The 21590-nt window shown below is 42.5% G+C and overlaps 1 protein-coding gene across 1 annotated transcript; it reads right to left on the bottom strand.

Moving 5' to 3' along the window:
• Positions 1 to 3526: 3526 nt before the first annotated feature.
• Positions 3527 to 21241, bottom strand: tmem128 (transmembrane protein 128). The gene is made up of 5 exons (XM_075460436.1): positions 21081 to 21241; positions 18865 to 18997; positions 18463 to 18624; positions 5292 to 5400; positions 3527 to 4402 (listed from the first exon to the last, which is right to left on the bottom strand). The coding sequence occupies exons 1-4, from the start codon at positions 21178 to 21180 to the stop codon at positions 5301 to 5303; spliced, it is 495 nt and encodes a 164-aa protein (XP_075316551.1). The 5' UTR covers positions 21181 to 21241; the 3' UTR covers positions 3527 to 4402; positions 5292 to 5300.
• Positions 21242 to 21590: the final 349 nt, after the last annotated feature.

Here is a 21590-nt window from a genome sequence, read left to right as displayed (position 1 = left end):
CACCCATGGCAAACAGATCCTAGATGAGGGACCAGACAAAGAACAGCTCACAAGACCCCTATGATGAGTGATACTTTTGGACGCCGTGTTCCCTTGCCCGGACGCGGGTCACCGGGGTCTCCCCCTGGAGCCAGGCCCAGGGGTGGGGCCCGCCGGCGAGCGCCTGGTGGCCGGGTCTGTGCCCGTGGGGCTCGGTCGGGCACAGCCCTAAGAAACGACACGGGTCCCCCTTCCTACGGGCTCACCACCCGTGGGAGGGGCCATGGGGGTCGGGTGCAATGTGAGCTGGGCGGCAGCCGAAGGCAGGGACCTTGGCGGTCTGATCCTCGGCTACTGAAGCTGGCTCTTGGGACGTGGAACGTCACCTCTCTGCTGGGGAAGGAGCCTGAGCTGGTGCGTGAGGCTGAGCGGTTCCGGCTAGATATAGTCGGACTCACCTCGACGCATGGCTTGGGCTCCGGAACCAGCCTCCTCGAGAGGGGTTGGACTCTCTTCCACTCTGGAGTTGCCCGCGGTGAGAGGCGTAGAGCAGGTGTGGGCATACTTATCGCCCCCCGGCTGTGCGCCTGTACATTGGGGTTTACCCCGGTAGACGAGAGGGTAGCCTCCCTCCGCCTTAGGGTGGGGGGACGGGTCCTGACTGTTGTTTGTGCTTATGCACCGAACGGCAGTTCAGAGTAGCCACCCTTTTTGGAGTCCCTCCGGGAGACTCCCTCGTCCTGCTGGGGGACTTCAATGCTCACGTGGGCAATGACAGTGAGACCTGGAGCGGCGTGATTGGGAGGAACGGCCCCCCCGATCTGAATCAGAGTGGTGTTTTGTTGTTGGACTTCTGTGCTCGTCACGGATTGTCCATAACGAACACCATGTTCAGGCATAAGGGTGTCCATATGTGCACTTGGCACCAGGACACCCTAGGCCGCAGCTCGATTATCGACTTTGTAGTCGTATCATCGGACTTGCGGCCGTATGTCCTGGACACTCGGGTGAAGAGAGGGGCGGAGCTGTCACCTGATCACCACCTGGTGGTGAGTTGGCTCCGCTGGTGGGGGAGGAAGCCGGTCAGACCTGGCAGGCCCAAACGTATTGTGAGGGTCTGCTGGGAACGGCTGGCGGAATCCCCTGTGGGGGACATTGAGCCCGAATGGGCCATGTTCCGTGCCTCCATTGTTGAGGCGGCCGACCAGAGCTGTGACCGCAAGGTGGTCGGTGCCTGTCGTGGCGGCAATCCCCAAACCCGCTGGTGGACCCCAGTGGTGAGAGAGGTCGTCAAGCTGAAGAAGGAGTCCTATCGGGCCTTTTTGGCCAGTGGGACTCTGGAAGCAGCTGATGGGTACCGACAGGCCAAGCGGAACGCAGCCTTCCGGATGGCCTCGAGGAGATTCTGGTCCACCATCCGGTGGCTCAGGGGGGGGAAGCGGTGCACCGTCAACACCGTGTATGGTGAGGGCGGGGCTCTGCTGACTTCTACTAGGGACGTCGTGAGTCGGTGGGGGGAATACTTCGAGGGCCTCCTCAATCCTACCGACACGCCTTCCGATGAGGAAACAGAGTTGGGGAGCTCGGACGTGGGACCTCCCATTTCTGGGGCTGATGTTGCCGAGGTGGTCAAAAAACTCCTCGGTGGGAAGGCCTCGGGGATGGATGAGGTCCGTCCTGAGTTCCTTAAGGCTCTTGATGTTGTGGGGCTGTCTTGGTTGACACGCCTCTGCAGCATCGCGTGGACATCGGGGGCAGTGCCTCTGGACTGGCAGATCGGGGTGGTGGTCCCCCTCTTTAAAAAGGGGGACCGGAGGGTGTGTTCCAACTATAGGGGGATCACACTCCTCAGCCTCCCTGGTAAGGTCTTTTCGGGGGTACTGGAGAGGAGGATCCGCCGGATAGTCAAATCTCGGATTCAGGAGGTACAGTGTGGTTTTCGTCCTGGCCGTGGAACAGTGGACCAGCTCTATACCCTCGGCAGGATCCTGGAGGGAGCATGGGAGTTCGCCCAACATGTGTTTTGTGGACTTGGAGAAGGCGTTCGACCGTGTCCCTCGGGGACTCTTGTTGGGGGTGCTCCGGGAGTATGGAGTGCCGGACTCCTTGATATTGGCTGTTCGGTCTCTGTATGACCGGTGTCAGAGTTTGGTCCGCATTGCCGGCAGTAAGTCGGACATGTTTCCTGTGAGGGTTTGACTCCGTCAGGGCTGCCCTTTGTCACGATTCTGTTCATAATTTTTATGGACAGAATTTCTAGGCGCAGCCAGGGCGTTGAGGGGGTCCGGTTTGGCGACCTCAGAATTGGGTCTCTGCTTTTTGCGGACGATTTGGTTCTGTTGGCGTCGTCAGGCCGTGACCTTCAGCTCTCACTGGAGCGGTTCGCAGCCGAGTGTGAAGCGGCTGGGATGAGAATCAGCACCTCCAAATCTGAGACCATGGTCTTCGGCCGGAAAAGGGTGGAATGCTCTCTTCGGGTCGGGAATGAGATCCTTCCCCAAGTGGAGGAGTTCAAGTATCTCAGGGTCTTGTTCACGAGTGAGGGACGAATGGAACAGGAGATTGACAGACGGATTGGTGCGGCGTCTGCAGTGATGCGGGCTCTGCACCGGCCCGTCGTGGTGAAGAAGGAGCTGAGCCAGAAGGCGAAGCTCTAAATTTACCGGTCAATCTATGTTCCTACCCTCACTTATGGTCAACAGCTGTGGGTAGTGACCGAAAGAACGAGATCGCGAATACAAGCGGCCGAAATGAGTTGAAGTGGAAGTGGCCGGGGACAGGGACGTCTGGGTCTCTTTGCTCAAGCTGCTGCCCCCGCGACCCGATCCCCGGACCAGCGGAAGATAATGGATGGATGGATGGATGGATGGATGGACGTATTATGACCTTACAATGACCCATATCAATTGTCTTTGATGTGCAGACCAAAGAAACTTGATAAATGTTAATTGTTCATTAGAATTGATCAGCTGTGCAATGGGAGAGGAAATGGTCTGGCCTCAAGTGTTCACGTGTTTAGCCCCTACCTCACGGTGTAACGTCGAATGGCAACGAATACAAAAAAATTATACTTGAAAATATAACAAGATCACTGAAATTCATGGAGATGGCAGTAAACTCACAAGGCTTTCTTCCTATGTATTGAGAACTTCTGTCCTCACAAATATATGGTGCACAGTGAGAAAAGATGACAATACAGTATATATACAAATACAGACAATAGTGTAGTCTGAGGAAGATTTGTACACCATGTCACCATAAACTCAAACCGTCTTGAATTTTTAAGTATTCATACTTTACTGTTAAGAAACAGTCAGTAGGAGCCAAAAAATAAAGTTCAGCTGGTCACAATTATTTCTTTAATAAAAAAAAATTAAAAAAAACACTCATGTACTACTTATGCTGTGTGCAAGTAGACCTTTCCAAACTGTTAGGCGTGAAAATGACATCCATGCCAGATCACTTTCAGGCGATCTTTTTCAAACAAAGTATGCTTCTAAATTGTGATAAGGACAAAATCTGCCATTTCAAAGAGTAGAGAGTGAAATTGGTTACACCGGTTTATTATGGAAAGAAACATTGTACAGAAAACATGAGAAGACATCTCAACATTCTTTACCACAAATGGTTTCAGAGGAACAAAAACAACTTCAGAACTTTGTGCATTTCCTCGCTCTGTAGTCAAAAGACTTTATAAAAGTTAAAAAGATTGCTAACACAAAATGTAGGAGGCACTCGATATACAGTAGAACATCTGCCATGTTAAAGCAACTCAAAAACTGTACGTTTAGATTAGGCCGCGGATCTAAAGCAAACAGAAGGGATTTCCAGAGGAAGAGGACCAGTGTGGGGAAAGCCTTGCCTCGTGCTTGGTTCCCAGAGGGTTGAAACAGAAGGATGGTATCAGAGTATGGTGGTAGAGCCGGTCGACGAGTTCACACCGACACTGTCGTGGAACAAGGGAACAGTGAGGGCTCTTTGGGAATGATGAAATTACAAGAGGGGGCACCAAATAAATGATTCACTTCCTTTCTTTGGAGAAACACGAAAATGGAAAAATCATACACCCACATCATTAAATTTCACATACCACCACAGTAACTCTAGAGTGTTGACTGGCCTGCAGTTCAAACCACCAATGGTCAATGGCTCTAGTGTTTTCACAATTAGACCAGCACTTGTGGACCAGCTCAGGCATGAAGGAGGCTCACTGAGAAGACGGCACAGACGCACAGAACACGTGTCATCTTGCCACTGATACTCTTAACTGAGCACTGGGTGGACCTGCGTTGTCATGGCAGTTCTAATGGTTTATTTCTATTAATAATTTAAGTTTTTCAGCATGTCCACATTTGGAACATAGACACACCATGTGCTGGCTATGGAATAACACACTGTGGTTGATGGGGGATGGATTCTGAAGCTGCAAAACAAAAAAAAGATGAGATTCATTTCACAAAAAGTACAGTGTAGAACATACAGACAATCCTCATAACGCTTGCAAGGCAAACTTTTATGGAAGCACTTTAGGTGGTGGGCCAAAGGCTGATATTTTTTTAAAGTTGCCAAGATGACGAATCTCCATCAATAGTTACTCATATTTTCATATGAACTCAATCTTTTTCTGAACATGGTTACGTTTCTTGGTCGTCTCATCACAATCCCAATGTTTTCATGAAAACCGCCACTGATCAAACAACATAAGAAGGCTCGTGAGAGATCTGAGGTGGCAGACAAGAGTCACAAAAATAAATCAAGTAACATTGTTTATTTGCACATTCTTCAGAATAGATCAAATTGAACAGAAGCTAAAAAGCTTGTGATTATAGAAGAAATAAATGAAATATTTACTCTTTAATGAGTAAAACAACATGAGCAAATTACACTGCTGAAAATATCAGAAAACTACTGATTTGAGGAGAGGAATTTGTTTGGAATGAAAATGTTATCCTTTGTTTGCATAAATTCGCTTTCTTTACGAATTTACTTGAACTAAATGCATCATTTAGCTGCGTTGTTCAGAAACACTTTGCACGGTTACATTCTGGAGTTCGCTCAGTTGCGCAAAACTGGTCGATATCTGAAACACTTCAAATCTGGCTGGAAACCTATGATCAAACTGGAACTGCCAACAAATGTAACAGTTAAAAATTAGACTCAATTAACGTAATACATAGAAGAAAAAAAAGGTATACTTTATCGATGGAGACCAGTCAAGCGTTCAGCCCACCTTTTACTGTCCCTCTTCAAAAACTTAAAGCAAATTATAATAAAGAAAAAAAAATGTAATTAAAAAAAACAGCAACACTCACCTTTTACATTCATCCAAGCAAAGAGATAAACATGACCACGCCCATGAACTGGGTGAAGAGAATAAGTGGCGTGAAGAAGGACCACACTGGCCAAAGTGCAATGTTAAAGCTGCAGGAGAAACATACCAAAAGGTTAAGACAGAACGGGCGCTGCTGCTCTGACATATTGTCACAGACGTTGAGGAGGAATAATGGGATGGGCAATGAAATACCAAAGCATTCATAGGTGATGCATTTAACAAAGCCTCTGAAAGGTAATGTGATAAAAAAAAAAATTAAAAAAAGTTGTCAATGCACTCGATGCCTGCTTAAAAAAACATATTGGCTTTAAACACTGAAACAATAATGTTGTGAAACAATCAGGAAGTAACTTTATTTTCTTCCTCTGTTTTTTTTTTTGCTGCTTTGTCCTCACATTTGCTGCTCCCTTCCCTTGTTCATTCTTTGGCCCGTTTGACCACCACGGCTCACGTTGTCTGAGTTTAAATGTTGTGTCCACAAAGGGTAACATTTTTTCCTAAGATACAATAGCTCTTTAGAGTTATAGCTATACAAACTATGTCTGGGATCAGACACGAGATGACAGACCGAAACCGAGAACAAAACATCGGGAGAACAAAACTTATCTAAAGCACACAAGAGTATCATAAGAACTACTTATCTACCTGATACTGTGTGTACTTGGTTCCTGTGGTGGAAATGCAGGACGCCAGAGAAAAAACCCACATATATAAGTTCATATAGACCCATACACATATTTGAGCAGATACATGCAGCAACGACATTATGCTTTGATGTTGTTTGACTGCGGTGTGACACAATAATTGAGTTTTTGCTAGTGTGATATAAATGGGCTCAGAGAACGTAACTAGAGTCAAAGCCCTTGAATTTATGGTTTCCTTTGAGGAGCTTCCCAGTCACTGCCTTCAGTCATCTCCTAGAACAGACCTGGGCATTTTACGGCCCGCGGGCCAGATACGGCCCTTTGCCTGTCCCTGTCTGGCCCGCGCCCCCCTGCCCCCTCCAGTCAAAAATAAAAACGGATTTTGGTGTGCATGCAATGCAGCTGTCTTTTATTTTGAAAGGGTCTGACGCATTGTTTATGAATGCATGCATAAGTGACAGTGACAGGTGGCTAGCATCCGAATCCCTGATCCACACAAAATGTCGTCTCACGGTAAAAAAAGAAAAGTTGATTCAGAATGCCGCGTTTTCAACAAGGCATGGACAGCGAAATATTTGTTTACAGAGGTAAAAGGTAAAGCTGTGTGTTTAGTTTGTGGTGTGTCAGTGGCTGTGTTATAAAGGAGTATAATATCCACCGTCACTACGTGACTAAACACGGGGAGAAATACAAGAACTTTTCAGAAAAAGAGTGCGCAGCTGAGTCGTCTCTGTTGCTCGCCAAGCTGCAATCTCAACAAACACTTTTTACAAAACGTTTGACATCCAGAGGTGCTACAGTCAAGACAAGTTTTGTTATTTTGCACAAGATTGCTAGAAAAAGCAAACCCTTCTCTGATGGAGAGTTTATTAAGGAGTGTTTGGCAGGCCCGCCGCTCCGCATACGCAGAGTACGCAGAGCGCGTAGGGCCCCAAGTACCTGGCGGGGGGGGCCCGCAAAATTAAGGTTGTTAAAAAAAATTCATGATAGTTATTATATTATTACATTAAAGAAATTATATAAATTAGTCATGAACAGGCCCAGCGTTGTTTTTCTTAATTGTCTGCCCTATTACTCGATTCGGGCAAATTAGATGTGTTTACCTTATCTATACCCCCCCCCCCCCCTTCCTGAAATGGTACAATGGTTCCTGAATGGTACAGTCTTCAAAGTTACCGCATCAGAGGTGGTGGAGCATCATCCTACCTGACGTTTTCCGAGTTATGCCCGTTAACAGTGAAGAAGATTTAGAATGTCAAGTAAAGGGCCACATGATTCTGGCGCTGACAAAAGAAAGAAAAGAAAACGGAGAGATGACGCTCGTGCAATCCTTGCTGGTAAGTTCGTGTTTTTGGTGTAATTGTTTTGCTAACCTAACGTTCAGTGATATTGCTGCCAGCTAACCTCAGCAACCTAGGCTTGGTTAGCGATTGGATTTGCCGAAAAGTTTGGAGTTACGAACAAAATCTACGAATGCTGACGACCGTGTGTAGAGTTTGTGTAAAGTACAGCACTGTCACACGTTGAGTGGCGTAGCAGGCCGCCAACAGGTGTGACGGGAATGATTAACATCTACCCATCATTCCCCTAAAAAGCGAGACAAACGCCGTAATGGCATCATAAAGACGTTATATTAGTGGCATGGAAAAATTGAGGAAGAAAAACGGCCTGAGGATAAAGGTAAGGCATGTGTTGGGTGATGTGGGCTGGATAGCTGGAGGTGGGACGTTTTTTTGTGTTTATTTGTCCTGCTAGCTAGTCTCGGATAAATGTTGTGTAGCTGGCTGGGATTTGTTCGTTATAAACTCGGCTTCAGTGTTTGCCTCATGAAAGTTTGCTTATATAAGATGAGTATGTCACACGTGAATGAGCAGTCAGTCCTGCCATGGGAAAGACTGACTGACTCCAGTTTATTCAGATTCTAGCAGGGAGGGAGGCATGTTGTTGTCCTGCTCTGTCATTGCTCAGTGGAAGTTGTCTCTCAGGTATTTGACACGATTTTGGCATTACTTAGGATTAATTTACTAAGTTTGGTGTGTTATTTATAGGCTTCTAATTAGAAGTGTTCTACTGTTAGTTTTTTAAGTGGTATACAAATATTAGGCATCCTGTTGATTATTTTAGAATATTGTGGCAGTGGATAATTTTTCTTAGTTTTATTACTTTAAAGCTGCGGTCGGCAACTTTTTTTTAGTCATATTAGCTTGAACTGTCATGGGATTCTGGAAGTAGAATATTAAATAGGCTGTTTAGGAAAAATAACGAAATCTGTAGCTCCCTCTGAAGCCTGTAATCATGCTTGCAAAAGCCGAGCGCTCCCGGCTGTTTTTAACCAATCAAGTTAGGGTGGAGGAATCCTACCTGTCAATCACAGCTTGTGCACACGCTGCTGAGCGTGAGTCTGCCCCAGCTTGTGTGCGCTCACACTGGTGTGAACTCACGTGCACAAGAGGGGGAGGGGTTTGGGGGGGGGTGATTCGGAGCTTGTTAGAGGTTGGGGGAGGGACCTGAAAGTTGTATCAGTTCGAATTTTCCGACTTTAGACTCGAAATTTTGAAAACCTGCCGACGGCAGCTTTAACTAGTACAATGTGTAGATGAATGCAGAAACTTCTTAAAAGTGACAACTTCAAAAACTCTTTTGTTCCTCTGGCCATCAGGATGTACAAAAGCTTTAAGTGATGGCGCTTCTGTATTTCACTGGTCACTTTATATTTCACTTTGGTCTTATTTTACTGGTCACTTTAGATTTTTAAACTGTTTTTTTAAATAGTTTTTTAAATTCTAAGATTGTTTTTAAAGTCTTTATAATTGTATAAACATTTTTTATCGCTTTATGTCTTGCTACTAGATGCTTGAATTTCCTTCGGGATCAATAAAGTATCTATCTACTTTGTAATTGGGTACAATCTTTAAATTTTAAAAAAACTCAAAATCTTTTATTTATTGTTTTCTTTGTATTATATATTCTTATTAGTTTAACTTGCCTGAGTGGTTCAACTTAAGATGTTTAATTTAAACTCTAGCCTGTTTTGCTCATAAAGTGTAATAGATCTTAGTGTTCCATCTAAATGGTTAGGAATCTCTTCATTGTAGTTTGACAAACTAGGGGCCCCCAAACTGTATCTTGCTTAGGGCCCCCACAAAGCTAGAAACGACCCTGGTGTTTGGTGTACTCGTCTGCGCTAATATGTCCCGAGAAAAAAGACGCTTTTGAGAACGTCTCCCTCTCCCGCCGCACCGTAATGAGGAGGATTGAGGACATCGCGAAAAACCTGGTGCTACAACTGAGAGACCGCGTGAATGACTTTGAGTACTTTTCCCTGGCTTTGGATGAGAGTGATATACGGGGCACTGCCCAGCTGCTCATCTTCATGCGCGGGATCAATGCAGACTTCAGAATCACAGAGGAGCTGGCAGACATGCGGTCATTGAAAGGGACAACAACGGGGAGTGATCTCTTAGCTGAGGTAAATGATAGAAGTAGTATTAATTCTCACGTCAACCTAAACCACAATTCATGTTTATAAATCAGACAAAGACGGTAGGTTGGAGGGCTTCGGCGTTCAATTTAGTAGTGCGAAGGTGCTCTTTGGTTAGACTTACTTGTCACAAAGGTATGAAGATATCCAAGGCACTCTTCTTCTTTGTTAAAAAGCTTTTAATAAACTATGAGCTAGTTCATACTAGAACAGATAAAATTGCCAACATGTTTCGGCCTGCAAAGGCCTTCATCAGGGCTTCAAACAAATTCAAAATCACCAACCACTTCCCTATAATCATGTAAATGTAATGTTCAGGTGCGCGTCGTCAGGTCTCCAGACCGTGCGCGCCTGTGAACATGCGCGCCCTCTCCAGTCTGTGCTTGCGCAGGTACCCAAATCAAACATAGTGGACACATTACTACCCATACCACAGTATTCAAGAAATAAATACATCACACCAAACTCCCAAAACAACCACCAGAAATACACACACAACACCAAATCAAAGAAACGCAATCATATCAATGCTATCGTTTAAACCCGGGTGTGACATGGCGTTTAAATTATGAATCCATCTGCTCTCTTTTTGGTTAAGAAGTCTTTGTCTATCCCCTCTTCTTGTGTTTATGGGGATGTGGTCAATGCCTATTGCAGTGAAAGTGGCAGTTCCATTGGGATGTGCTTCTGTAAAGTGCTTTACAATGGCGTAATCGCAATTGCCACTTCTCGCTGCATATTTGTGTTCCGCCACACGGTCCTTCAAGCGCCTTTTGGTGCGTCCGACATAAAAGGCATCGCAAAGAGAGTATCTCAGCATATAAATGACATGAGTAGTTTGGCAGTTTATAAAATGTCTTATATTAAAAACCTTGTGCGTATTAGGGTGCGTAAAAACAGTAGATTTCCTCACAATGTCACAAATCTTGCAATGCCCACATTTATATGTGCCATTGGGCTTTTGCGGGATCCACGTTTTTGGTTGTTCCCTGGTGGATATGTGACTGCGCACTACTCTGTCACCTATTGTTGGGGCTTTTTTAAAAGAGAAAATTGGGGGTTCCTTAAAAGTGTCCCTTAATGCTTCATCACATTGGAGAAGGCTCCAGTTTTGTTTGATGATCTTGCGGATGTCGTTGGCCTCTGTGCTATAGCGCGTTGCGAAAAACATTCTGTTGTTGTTGTTGCCTTTCTGTTTTCTTTTTAACAGTTTGCTTCGATCCTGTGCTTGGGTTTTAGCAAGGGCTGTGTTCAGTACATTAGCTGGATAACCCCGTTCTCTAAAGCGATCCAGCATCTCTTTGCTTTTCGTCTCAAAGTCGTCTTCCTTATCGCAAATTCTGCGCAGCCTTTTAAATTGTCCATAGGGGATGTTGTTAATTAAGGAAGGAGGGTGAAAACTTTTTGCATGTAATAGTGTGTTTTTGTGTGTCTCTTTTCTGTAGATAGAAGTATGTAGATGTCCATTCGTGTCTTTGGTGATTTCCAGATCTAGGAAGTTGATTTTCGTTTTGCTGTACTCCAATGATAGTTTTATATTTGCGTTAGTGTTGTTCAGATAGTTATGAAAGCCTAACAGCTCCTCTTCGGTGCCATCCCATATCAGTATGACGTCATCAATATATCTTGACCACCAGGCTACCTTGTCTTTGTAGATATTGTTATGTCCAAATACAAAGCCCTCTTCCCATTTTCCCATAAACAAGCCGGCATAAGACGGACTAAAGCAAGCACCCATAGCGCAGCCTTTGATCTGTTTGAATAGTTTCTCTTGGAATAAAAATATATTATTATTCAATGTCCACTCCGTTAAATCCATTAGAAATTCAGTAGGTGGGTTATGTGGGTATGGCCTAGTATTCAGAAAGTGCTTAAGAGCTGTCAAACCCTCTTGGTGGTCAATATTTGTGTAAAGAGCTTCAACATCCATAGTGGCTAGAATACAATCTGAATTGACAGTCATGTCCTTGATTTTACATAGCACCTCAGTTGTGTCTTGTATAAATGCTGGCAGTGTGGGGAGCAGCGGCTTAATAAAAAAAATCCACATACTTGGATATCGGCTCCAGTAGACTTTCATTGCCGGAGATGACTGGTCTGCCAGGGGGGTTGGTTATGTTTTTATGCACTTTGGGTAAAAGGTAGAAAGAGGCTATCCTTGGGTATGGCTTGTATAAGAATTCAAATTCTTGAGATGAGATTAGGTCGTCATCCTTCGCTCTTAGTAATTGCTCTTGAAGTTCTTTAATTAGTGTTTCCATTGGGTTTGTTTTCATAGGTCGATAGAACGTCTCATCATTGAGTTGTCGTTGTGCTTCCTTGACATATTGTTCGTATCCCCAAACCACAATAGCTCCTCCCTTGTCAGCTCTTTTTATCACAATGTCTTTATTGTTAGTTAATTCTTTGAGTGCATCACTTTCATCTTTAGACAGGTTTCGTCTGTACTGGGTGTTTTTCTTTGTGAGCACTTGCTCTATCTCATAGCTGACTTTCCTCTCAAAAGTATTCAAGGTGGCGTTTTGTACTATTGGGCAGAAAACTGATTTGGGCTTAAAAGGTGTATTAGAATAATTGGTCACTGAGGGCCCAGATGGATTCAGCTTGTACCATGCTTTAATGTGTAAAGATCTGTAAAACCTATAGAGGTCAATTTTTACGTCAAAGTTATCAGAGGAAGTTGTGGGTGAAAAAGTAAGTCCTTTCGACAGTACACTGACTTGTGCTTGTGAGAGGGATGCGTCTGAGAGATTTATAACTAAGTCCTGCGGCTCCGTATAGGATAGGGACTTGGGTCGTTTACGGCCTCTTCTCGTTCTTTTCCTCTTCCCCTTCCTCTCCCTCTCCCTTTTCCTCTGTTGTTCGTTATCTTGTGTCTTTCTTTCTGCATTGGAAAATTGTCGTTTCCCGAATGGTCACTTGTGGAAGTGTGCGGCATTGCGCGATCTTCTTCATCACTAGTGAAGTTAAAAGACACAGTACGGGGTCCTCTTTGTTGCGCGCCATGATGGAATGGATTTTTGGTCTTGTTCCAAAAATACACTTTATTTTCCTTGTAGTCTTTTTCGTCTCTTTGGAACTTTCGTAGTTTCTCCTGTTTCAGTTGTTCTTTAAATTTACAGATGTTTTCATCCAGTTTTTTACGTAGATCCTCTATATCCTTGTTTGAGTTAAATTCCTCCAGTTTTTTGTTCAAATCCTCAATTTTCTCTTGGATGACATTTCTGTCTTTTTTCGCTTCTTCTATCAGTAAAAGCATTAAATCAAATGAGCACTTACTTAGTATCTTTTCCCACTTGATCTTGAATTCACTTTTATCGGTTACATCATATGCTGGGGTATATCCTTGCCTCCAGTAATCAGATAGGGTAATGGCGTTTAAGTCCAATTTGATGTCTTTCTCCTGTAGGCGTTTCAGTTCCATACATATCTCTCAGGCTTGTTGGTTATCCACGGTAGTCGTTAGTCCCGCAAAATCCAGTAATGAAGCACTTGTGATAATCCGCGTCCCATCTTCTTCTGAATACGCAAAAGTAGACGAATCCATATGCAAAGTTATGTAAATCTTCGGTATAAGTTGACGCTCAACACTTCAAACAAGTGGCGCTCCTCTGATGCAAAGTGAATCAGACAAAGAGCTAAGCCCTGATGAAGGCCTTTGCCTTTGCAGGCCGAAACATGTTGGCAATTTTATCTGTTCTAGTATGAACTAGCTCAGTTTATTAAAAGCTTTTTAACAAAGAAGAAGAGTGCCTTGGATATCTTCATACCTTTGTGACAAGTAAGTCTAACCAAAGAGCACCTTCGCACTACTAAATTGAACGCCGAAGCCCTCTGACCTACCGTCTTTGTCTGATTCACTTTGCATCAGAGGAGCGCCACTTGTTTGAAGTGTTGAGCGTCAACTTATACCGAAGATTTACATAACTTTGGATATGGATTCGTCTACTTTTGCGTATTCAGAAGAAGATGGGAAGCGGATTATCACAAGTGCTTCATTACTGGATTTTGCGGGACTAACGACTACCGTGGATAACCAACAAGCCTGAGAGATATGTATGGAACTGAAACGCCTACAGGAGAAAGACATCAAATTGGACTTAAACGCCATTACCCTATCTGATTACTGGAGGCAAGGATATACCCCGCGTGGCCTTAGAATTAAAAAATTCCCAGCATATGATGTAACCGATAAAAGTGAATTCAAGATCAAGTGGGAAAAGATACTAAGTAAGTGCTCATTTGATTTAATGCTTTTACTGATAGAAGAAGCGAAAAAAGACAGAAATGTCATCCAAGAGAAAATTGAGGATTTGAACAAAAAACTGGAGGAATTTAACTCAAACAAGGATATAGAGGATCTACGTAAAAAACTGGATGAAAACATCTGTAAATTTAAAGAACAACTGAAACAGGAGAAACTACGAAAGTTCCAAAGAGACGAAAAAGACTACAAGGAAAATAAAGTGTATTTTTGGAACAAGACCAAAAATCCATTCCATCATGGCGCGCAACAAAGAGGACCCCGTACTGTGTCTTTTAACTTCACTAGTGATGAAGAAGATCGCGCAATGCCGCACACTTCCACAAGTGACCATTCGGGAAACGACAATTTTCCAATGCAGAAAGAAAGACACAAGATAACGAACAACAGAGGAAAAGGGAGAGGGAGAGGAAGGGGAAGAGGAAAAGAACGAGAAGAGGCCGTAAACGACCCAAGTCCCTATCCTATACGGAGCCGCAGGACTTAGTTATAAATCTCTCAGACGCATCCCTCTCACAAGCACAAGTCAGTGTACTGTCGAAAGGACTTACTTTTTCACCCACAACTTCCTCTGATAACTTTGACGTAAAAATTGACCTCTATAGGTTTTACAGATCTTTACACATTAAAGCATGGTACAAGCTGAATCCATCTGGGCCCTCAGTGACCAATTATTCTAATACACCTTTTAAGCCCAAATCAGTTTTCTGCCCAATAGTACAAAACGCCACCTTGAATACTTTTGAGAGGAAAGTCAGCTATGAGATAGAGCAAGTGCTCACAAAGAAAAACACCCAGTACAGACGAAACCTGTCTAAAGATGAAAGTGATGCACTCAAAGAATTAACTAACAATAAAGACATTGTGATAAAAAGAGCTGACAAGGGAGGAGCTATTGTGGTTTGGGGATACGAACAATATGTCAAGGAAGCACAACGACAACTCAATGATGAGACGTTCTATCGACCTATGAAAACAAACCCAATGGAAACACTAATTAAAGAACTTCAAGAGCGATTACTAAGAGCGAAGGATGACGACCTAATCTCATCTCAAGAATTTGAATTCTTATACAAGCCATACCCAAGGATAGCCTCTTTCTACCTTTTACCCAAAGTGCATAAAAACATAACCAACCCCCCTGGCAGACCAGTCATCTCCGGCAATGAAAGTCTACTGGAGCCGATATCCAAGTATGTGGATTTTTTTTATTAAGCCGCTGCTCCCCACACTGCCAGCATTTATACAAGACACAACTGAGGTGCTATGTAAAAATCAAGGACATGACTGTCAATTCAGATTGTATTCTAGCCACTATGGATGTTGAAGCTCTTTACACAAATATTGACCACCAAGAGGGTTTGACAGCTCTTAAGCACTTTCTGAATACTAGGCCATACCCACATAACCCACCTACTGAATTTCTAATGGATTTAACGGAGTGGACATTGAATAATAATATATTTTTATTCCAAGAGAAACTATTCAAACAGATCAAAGGCTGCGCTATGGGTGCTTGCTTTAGTCCGTCTTATGCCGGCTTGTTTATGGGAAAATGGGAAGAGGACTTTGTATTTGGACATAACAATATCTACAAAGACAAGGTAGCCTGGTGGTCAAGATATATTGATGACGTCATACTGATATGGGATGGCACCGAAGAGGAGCTGTTAGGCTTTCATAACTATCTGAACAACACTAACGCAAATATAAAACTATCATTGGAGTACAGCAAAACGAAAATCAACTTCCTAGATCTGGAAATCACCAAAGACACGAATGGACATCTACATACTTCTATCTACAGAAAAGAGACACACAAAAACACACTATTACATGCAAAAAGTTTTCACCCTCCTTCCTTAATTAACAACATCCCCTATGGACAATTTAAAAGGCTGCGCAGAATTTGCGATAAGGAAGACGACTTTGAGACGAAAAGCAAAGAGATGCTGGATCGCTTTAGAGAATGGGGTTATCCAGCTAATGTACTGAACACAGCCCTTGCTAAAGCCCAAGCACAGGATCGAAGCAAACTGTTAAAAAGAAAACAGAAAGGCAACGACAACAACAGAATGTTTTTCGCAACGCGCTATAGCACAGAGGCCAACGACATCCGCAAGATCATCAAAAAAAACTGGAGCCTTCTCCAATGTGATGAAGCATTAAGGGACACTTTTAAGGAACCCCCAATTTTCTCTTTTAAAAAAGCCCCAACAATAGGTGACAGAGTAGTGCGCAGTCACTGTTATGGTAAATTTGATGTCTGCTAACCACTTGTCTTTTAAAAGACACCTTGTTGTAGACCCAATGTCTGCAGACCATGTGTCTGTTGATTAACACATTGACAATAATCATTCAAATGACCATTGTCTCCGGATTCTGCATCTCCCCAAAGTGCGAGACTTTCCCCCAGGGGGTGTGGCAAGGAGACAGTTGGAGAATACACACGGTGTGTTCTTTCAGGTGTCACCTGAAAGAACCAAACCCTCCTCTTTCTGTATAAATGCATCGTATTTCCTTTGTTCTGGGTCTCTTCTCACCACGAACGCTGACTGGTGAGGATTGACCTCTTTTGCAGAAGAAAATAAACACGTGGCCGGCCGGCACAAACATTGAAAGTCTATATTTCACTTCTCATCAGATGTAATAGGAAGGTAAGCAAAATCTTAATAGGGAGTTAAGACAATAATTCCATAACATCACATATCCACCAGGGAACAACCAAAAACGTGGATCCCGCAAAAGCCCAATGGCACATATAAATGTGGGCATTGCAAGATTTGTGACATTGTGAGGAAATCTACTGTTTTTACGCACCCTAATACGCACAAGGTTTTTAATATAAGACATTTTATAAACTGCCAAACTACTCATGTCATTTATATGCTGAGATGCTCTCTTTGCGATGCCTTTTATGTCGGACGCACCAAAAGGCGCTTGAAGGACCGTGTGGCGGAACACAAATATGCAGCGAGAAGTGGCAATTGCGATTACGCCATTGTAAAGCACTTTACAGAAGCACATCCCAATGGAACTGCCACTTTCACTGCAATAGGCATTGACCACATCCCCATAAACACAAGAAGAGGGGATAGACAAAGACTTCTTAACCAAAAAGAGAGCAGATGGATTCATAATTTAAACGCCATGTCACACCCGGGTTTAAACGATAGCATTGATATGATTGCGTTTCTTTGATTTGGTGTTGTGTGTGTATTTCTGGTGGTTGTTTTGGGAGTTTGGTGTGATGTATTTATTTCTTGAATACTGTGGTATGGGTAGTAATGTGTCCACTATGTTTGATTTGGGTACCTGCGCAAGCACAGACTGGAGAGGGCGCGCATGTTCACAGGCGCGCACGGTCTGGAGACCTGACGACGCGCACCTGAACATTACATTTACATGATTATAGGGAAGTGGTTGGTGATTTTGAATTTGTTTGAAGCCCTGATGAAGGCCTTTGCAGGCCGAAACATGTTGGCAATTTTATCTGTTCTAGTATGAACTAGCTCAGTTTATTAAAAGCTTTTTAACAAAGAAGAAGAGTGCCTTGGATATCTTCATGTTTATAAATATTTAAATATTCTTATTTATTACCAAAATAATCTGATTTAAATATTTTATTATAAAAGAAATATAATGAGAAAACATAAGTCAATATTAAATTTGAGTCATTGCTGGTTCGGCCCTCCAACACATTTCAGATTTTTCATGCGGCCCCCTGAAGAAATTAATTGCCCACCCCTGTCCTAGAACAATTATGAAGGTGAGTCATGTTCTGTAATTACAGGTAAAAACAGTAATTTTCCAAAGAATGTTACAACTGGCAGAGAATTTTAAACTGTTTCCTCCTTTTTTAGGCTACATTTTTACATTTTTATTTCTCTTTAACGGTCATTTTACCTCAAAAGCTGCTGTGGAATGATTGAATACAAGCAGATATTCGGTCAGCTTTTTGACCGCAGCGGGCAGCATACTCCTCATGAATAAAGCCATCTTTAAAGGCTTGACTAGACACAAAATGATATTCATACATTATCAAAAGTGTTTATGAATGTGTTTTGCTGCTGACCAGTTCCTGTAGTTCTGAAAGCTGAATGTTTTCTCTCTTCTGGCTTGATACGGGAGATAAGCAGCTTATTGCTTCATGATGTGCCCATGGCAGGTGACAGGCAAGCCAATTTAGCACCTGGGCTGTTATTATGGAGCCATGCTGTTATACTATATTAGTGCAATTTGGGATTTGACACCGTCTTCCAGAAACAATCGAGGGTTTCCTTGAAAAAGACATTATCTGGATGGAAAGATAAACTGCTTTAAAAACTGTTTATAGCATTCAGCATTGCAAGTACTGGAATGTGTTGTTGGATTGAGTTTAAAATCTCTCAATTTCAACATTTCATATGTGGTCTTTATTCAGAGGGTTTAAAAGCTTCAGTAAACCTTGTTGTCTGTTATCTACATGGAACACAGTACTGTTGTGTTTTAAGATCACTTTTAGGTCCGCTTTTAATTGAGTTGAAAGTATTAATCACACATTTTTCTGCTCCATTTCTGTTATATGTCCCTTTCCAAATTGTAAAGCCAGCGAGCTAGAAATTGCCTTTCATCATATGTCCAAACTGACTAAAACTGTACATGGAAGCACATTTAAAGAGAAAATACACATTACAGTTTTTAAATTAGTCTTATGCCGTTACAACAGATTATTCGCTACTTCCGCACTTTGTTGAAGTTTCTGTTACATCAAAATTTTTACCTGCATGATGCAGCAATAAAGGCTGCAGTGGTGATGGGAGGAATGGCAGGGTACTCTTGGTCATAGTGCTGGATGCCTTTGAACCACTCCAGGTACACAATGCAAAACATTGCCAGCGACAAGCAGATCCCAAGGAGTACCAGACCAACATTAAACCACCAGCTGGGAAAACAAAACAGAATATTCACAGAAAAAGACATCAGGAACCTTGGCTGTCGTTGCAAACCAACAAAAGCTTTCAAAGAAAGCCTTGACAAATATACTCAATGTTACTGTTGTCTATTTGCTGTGCGAGGAAGTCGAAGCACAGTACTGAACACATGCTTTTAATTTAATTTATCTAAACCTAATATTACACAATAACTGTGGCTGAACCCTGTGTCAACCTCATAACACATTCACCTTTTGATATCATCATTATCTATGATGATGCGGAGAAAGTCTGCATAGTAGGTCACAGCGACAGACGCGACGATCCAGAAAACAGAGTGTTTGTTAATGCGAGGGAGTGGTTTCACATCTTTTTCCTCATGGCCTGAAAGGTAAAACAAAGTTATGATACAAACATATCAAAGAGACTTGCGTTCATATAATAACAAAGTGGTTTACACCAAGTATTGCCTATTTTTTTTTTTTTTACTTGATAATTCAAGAGCCAATAAATATATCCGTTACACAGAGCAGATCTTCAGATAGCAGGCAAAATCCTTGTAACATTCAATGCAAACAAACCGCACAGATAAAAGTGAATAGTAAAATACAGCAAGAATGATTACATGGCTTTTGCATGGACATATTTTCTCCATCTGTCCCTACAATTACAACCGAATGTGAGATTTATCCTGCCTCAATAGAATGTGCAAAATATCCTCCGCTCAGATTTAAGCAGCTTTTGAGGTGAAACTGATAGGTTTCTTCGAGATAATCTTGCCCCTCAGAAAGCTATTAATCTCTATAATTTACTGGATGATTAAACGTATCAAAGCCTGTTTTTGGCTGCTGAAGTGGTTAAGCATTCTGGACTTCTCAGCGTTCGCAATGAACTCAACGGCTTAGACGAGCAGGTGCCCCGCACCGCCATTTTAAAGTTATACCTATGAGCTCATCGCCTTTCCAACCTATGGCATTATCATAAATCTCCTTCTCAGAGGGACTTCTATGTGTATGTGTAAACATACATAGCTATACACATACATGTGTGTTCTGACAAAGACATGAGTGGATGTAGGAATAGTTTCACTGTATCATGTTGCCAAGCTGACACAGCCTTTGTTCACAGTCAAAACAATTAAGAATTGCTGGAATTCTGCCAGTCAGGGCCTCAGTCGAACAACTGTCCTCTGTACAAACTCACTACAAGACACCAGCAGACACAATACCACATTTTCTTCTATATCTTAGAGGTTTTGTGTTTAATTAGCTACAGTTTGTGAAGGAAAACCTCAAGTATAAAACCAGTGAAACAAAGTTGTCAGCCACTGCAAGCGAGTGCTGGGATCTAACAAACAACGTAGCAGATAAATAGTCTGCCAATCCATTACACTCCAACCTGTCATTGAAAACACTACTGGAACATGATATAATTTGATTTAAATGGAACAGAATTTGTTCCTGAATTATACTTACAAAAACAATTTATGTCAGCAGTTAAAATGTGTTAAAATGACACCTTTCATCCATGTAATGAACTGCTTTACACTTTCTCTGACCTGTGTATTTTGTATTGACGCCAGACAAAATACAGCACATTTATTCTATCAAAGCATTTACGTCAAATTCTTTCGATTTGACCATTGATGTAAGATGTTAAATTGTTTGACTTGAAGGCGATTTATCCTCACTGACCATGCCCGAACACCTCCCAACTTTAATCTTAATACCTTTAACCATCACCAAAAACACTATTTTACTTAACTGGAAAAACGGAACAAAATGACCAATAAACCGATGGCTCAACTTGCTAACAGATCATGCAATTTTCAAGAAAACTGACTTAAATTTCAAACAACAAAAACACCTGGTCTCCTAAGACTGCCCACCATGACTGGTACAACCCACCCTATCCCCTTAACTGTGCTATTTCTGTTTGTTTGTTCCTATGTTTAACATGAAGCTGTCAATTGTCACCTGTCTTTGTCATCTTTTATTGATTTGCAAATAAAATTTTGGGGGGGAAATGGGGCATACAGTGGAAAAACATTTTTAAAATTAAGAGTGTTATGGTAAGTTTAACAACAATATACACAAATGGTGAAAAATAACCAGAAGGTGTTTGGTTATCTCCAATTCCAAAAAAAAAAAAATCGTTTGTGCTTTTATTCAGATCGATTTATGTACTTTAGATACCCATTCCCCTTTGTCTTGTCACTTTCCTGTTTGTGGTTGAGTCTGTCTAATTTGCATGTAATAGCCACTTCTCCAACAATGAAGTTTATCACGGTTTAACAACAGTTTGTGTCAGGTATATAAGTTACAGTTTGCACATGTTCGATATGACGAGCCGCACTCAAAACTAACGTTGGCGTCAACAGCCTTTATAACGGCAGCCTCCCAGTGTTAGTTGCTCTGACAAAAAAGTCAGATATCTCGTTAGTCAGCATAACATTTCTGAAGCTTACTCTTTTCATCCTCAGCAGCCGACGCCGTTGTTTGCATGAGAAATTCCGCATCTCTCTTAAATCTATTTCGCAGCGTCGCAAACTCGCTGTCATTAAGCATCTTATCGACTCACATTAGCTTCGCAAGCTAACTATCTATTTGGATTGCACTTCCTGCTAAGACGCAGCGTCGCTTATTTGTGACGCACTTAAAACCGACGCGTAGTTCTTAACAGAGCTACTTTTACCAGAGCTGCAGAGTGACACATGTATTACTCTAGAGCTTTTACTACTGCAAATGAGAAATAGAAAACACAAACATTTTTAGCTGAAATGTTATTTTAAAAAAGAAGGACATATTTCAAGTGCAATGTAAATACACAGACATCCCAAGTTCCAAAAACTCATTTCAGGGAGATGACTCAGTCCTCCTCCTCCACTCCCACTCCCCCCCCCCCCCCCCCGACAAGCAGTCGTCAGACTGGACGCTCGTTGAACAGAGCGTTGCTTTGGACAGATACGCACAGGTTT

This window comes from Odontesthes bonariensis, chromosome 3, assembly GCF_027942865.1.
Source record: "Odontesthes bonariensis isolate fOdoBon6 chromosome 3, fOdoBon6.hap1, whole genome shotgun sequence".
Lineage (NCBI taxonomy): Eukaryota > Metazoa > Chordata > Actinopteri > Atheriniformes > Atherinopsidae > Odontesthes > Odontesthes bonariensis.
This window is presented reverse-complemented; position numbering and strand designations above follow the sequence as displayed.

Coding starts and splice junctions, on each gene's coding strand:
- tmem128 (XM_075460436.1), bottom strand. CDS start 21,180: ATGCTTAATGACAGCGAGTTTGCGACGCTGCGAAATAGATTTAAGAGA. Junction 18,998..21,080: donor GGCTGCTGAGGATGAAAAGA/GTAAGCTTCAGA, acceptor TTTACCTTTCAG/GCCATGAGGAAAAAGATGTG. Junction 18,625..18,864: donor GATAATGATGATATCAAAAG/GTGAATGTGTTA, acceptor TTGTTTTCCCAG/CTGGTGGTTTAATGTTGGTC.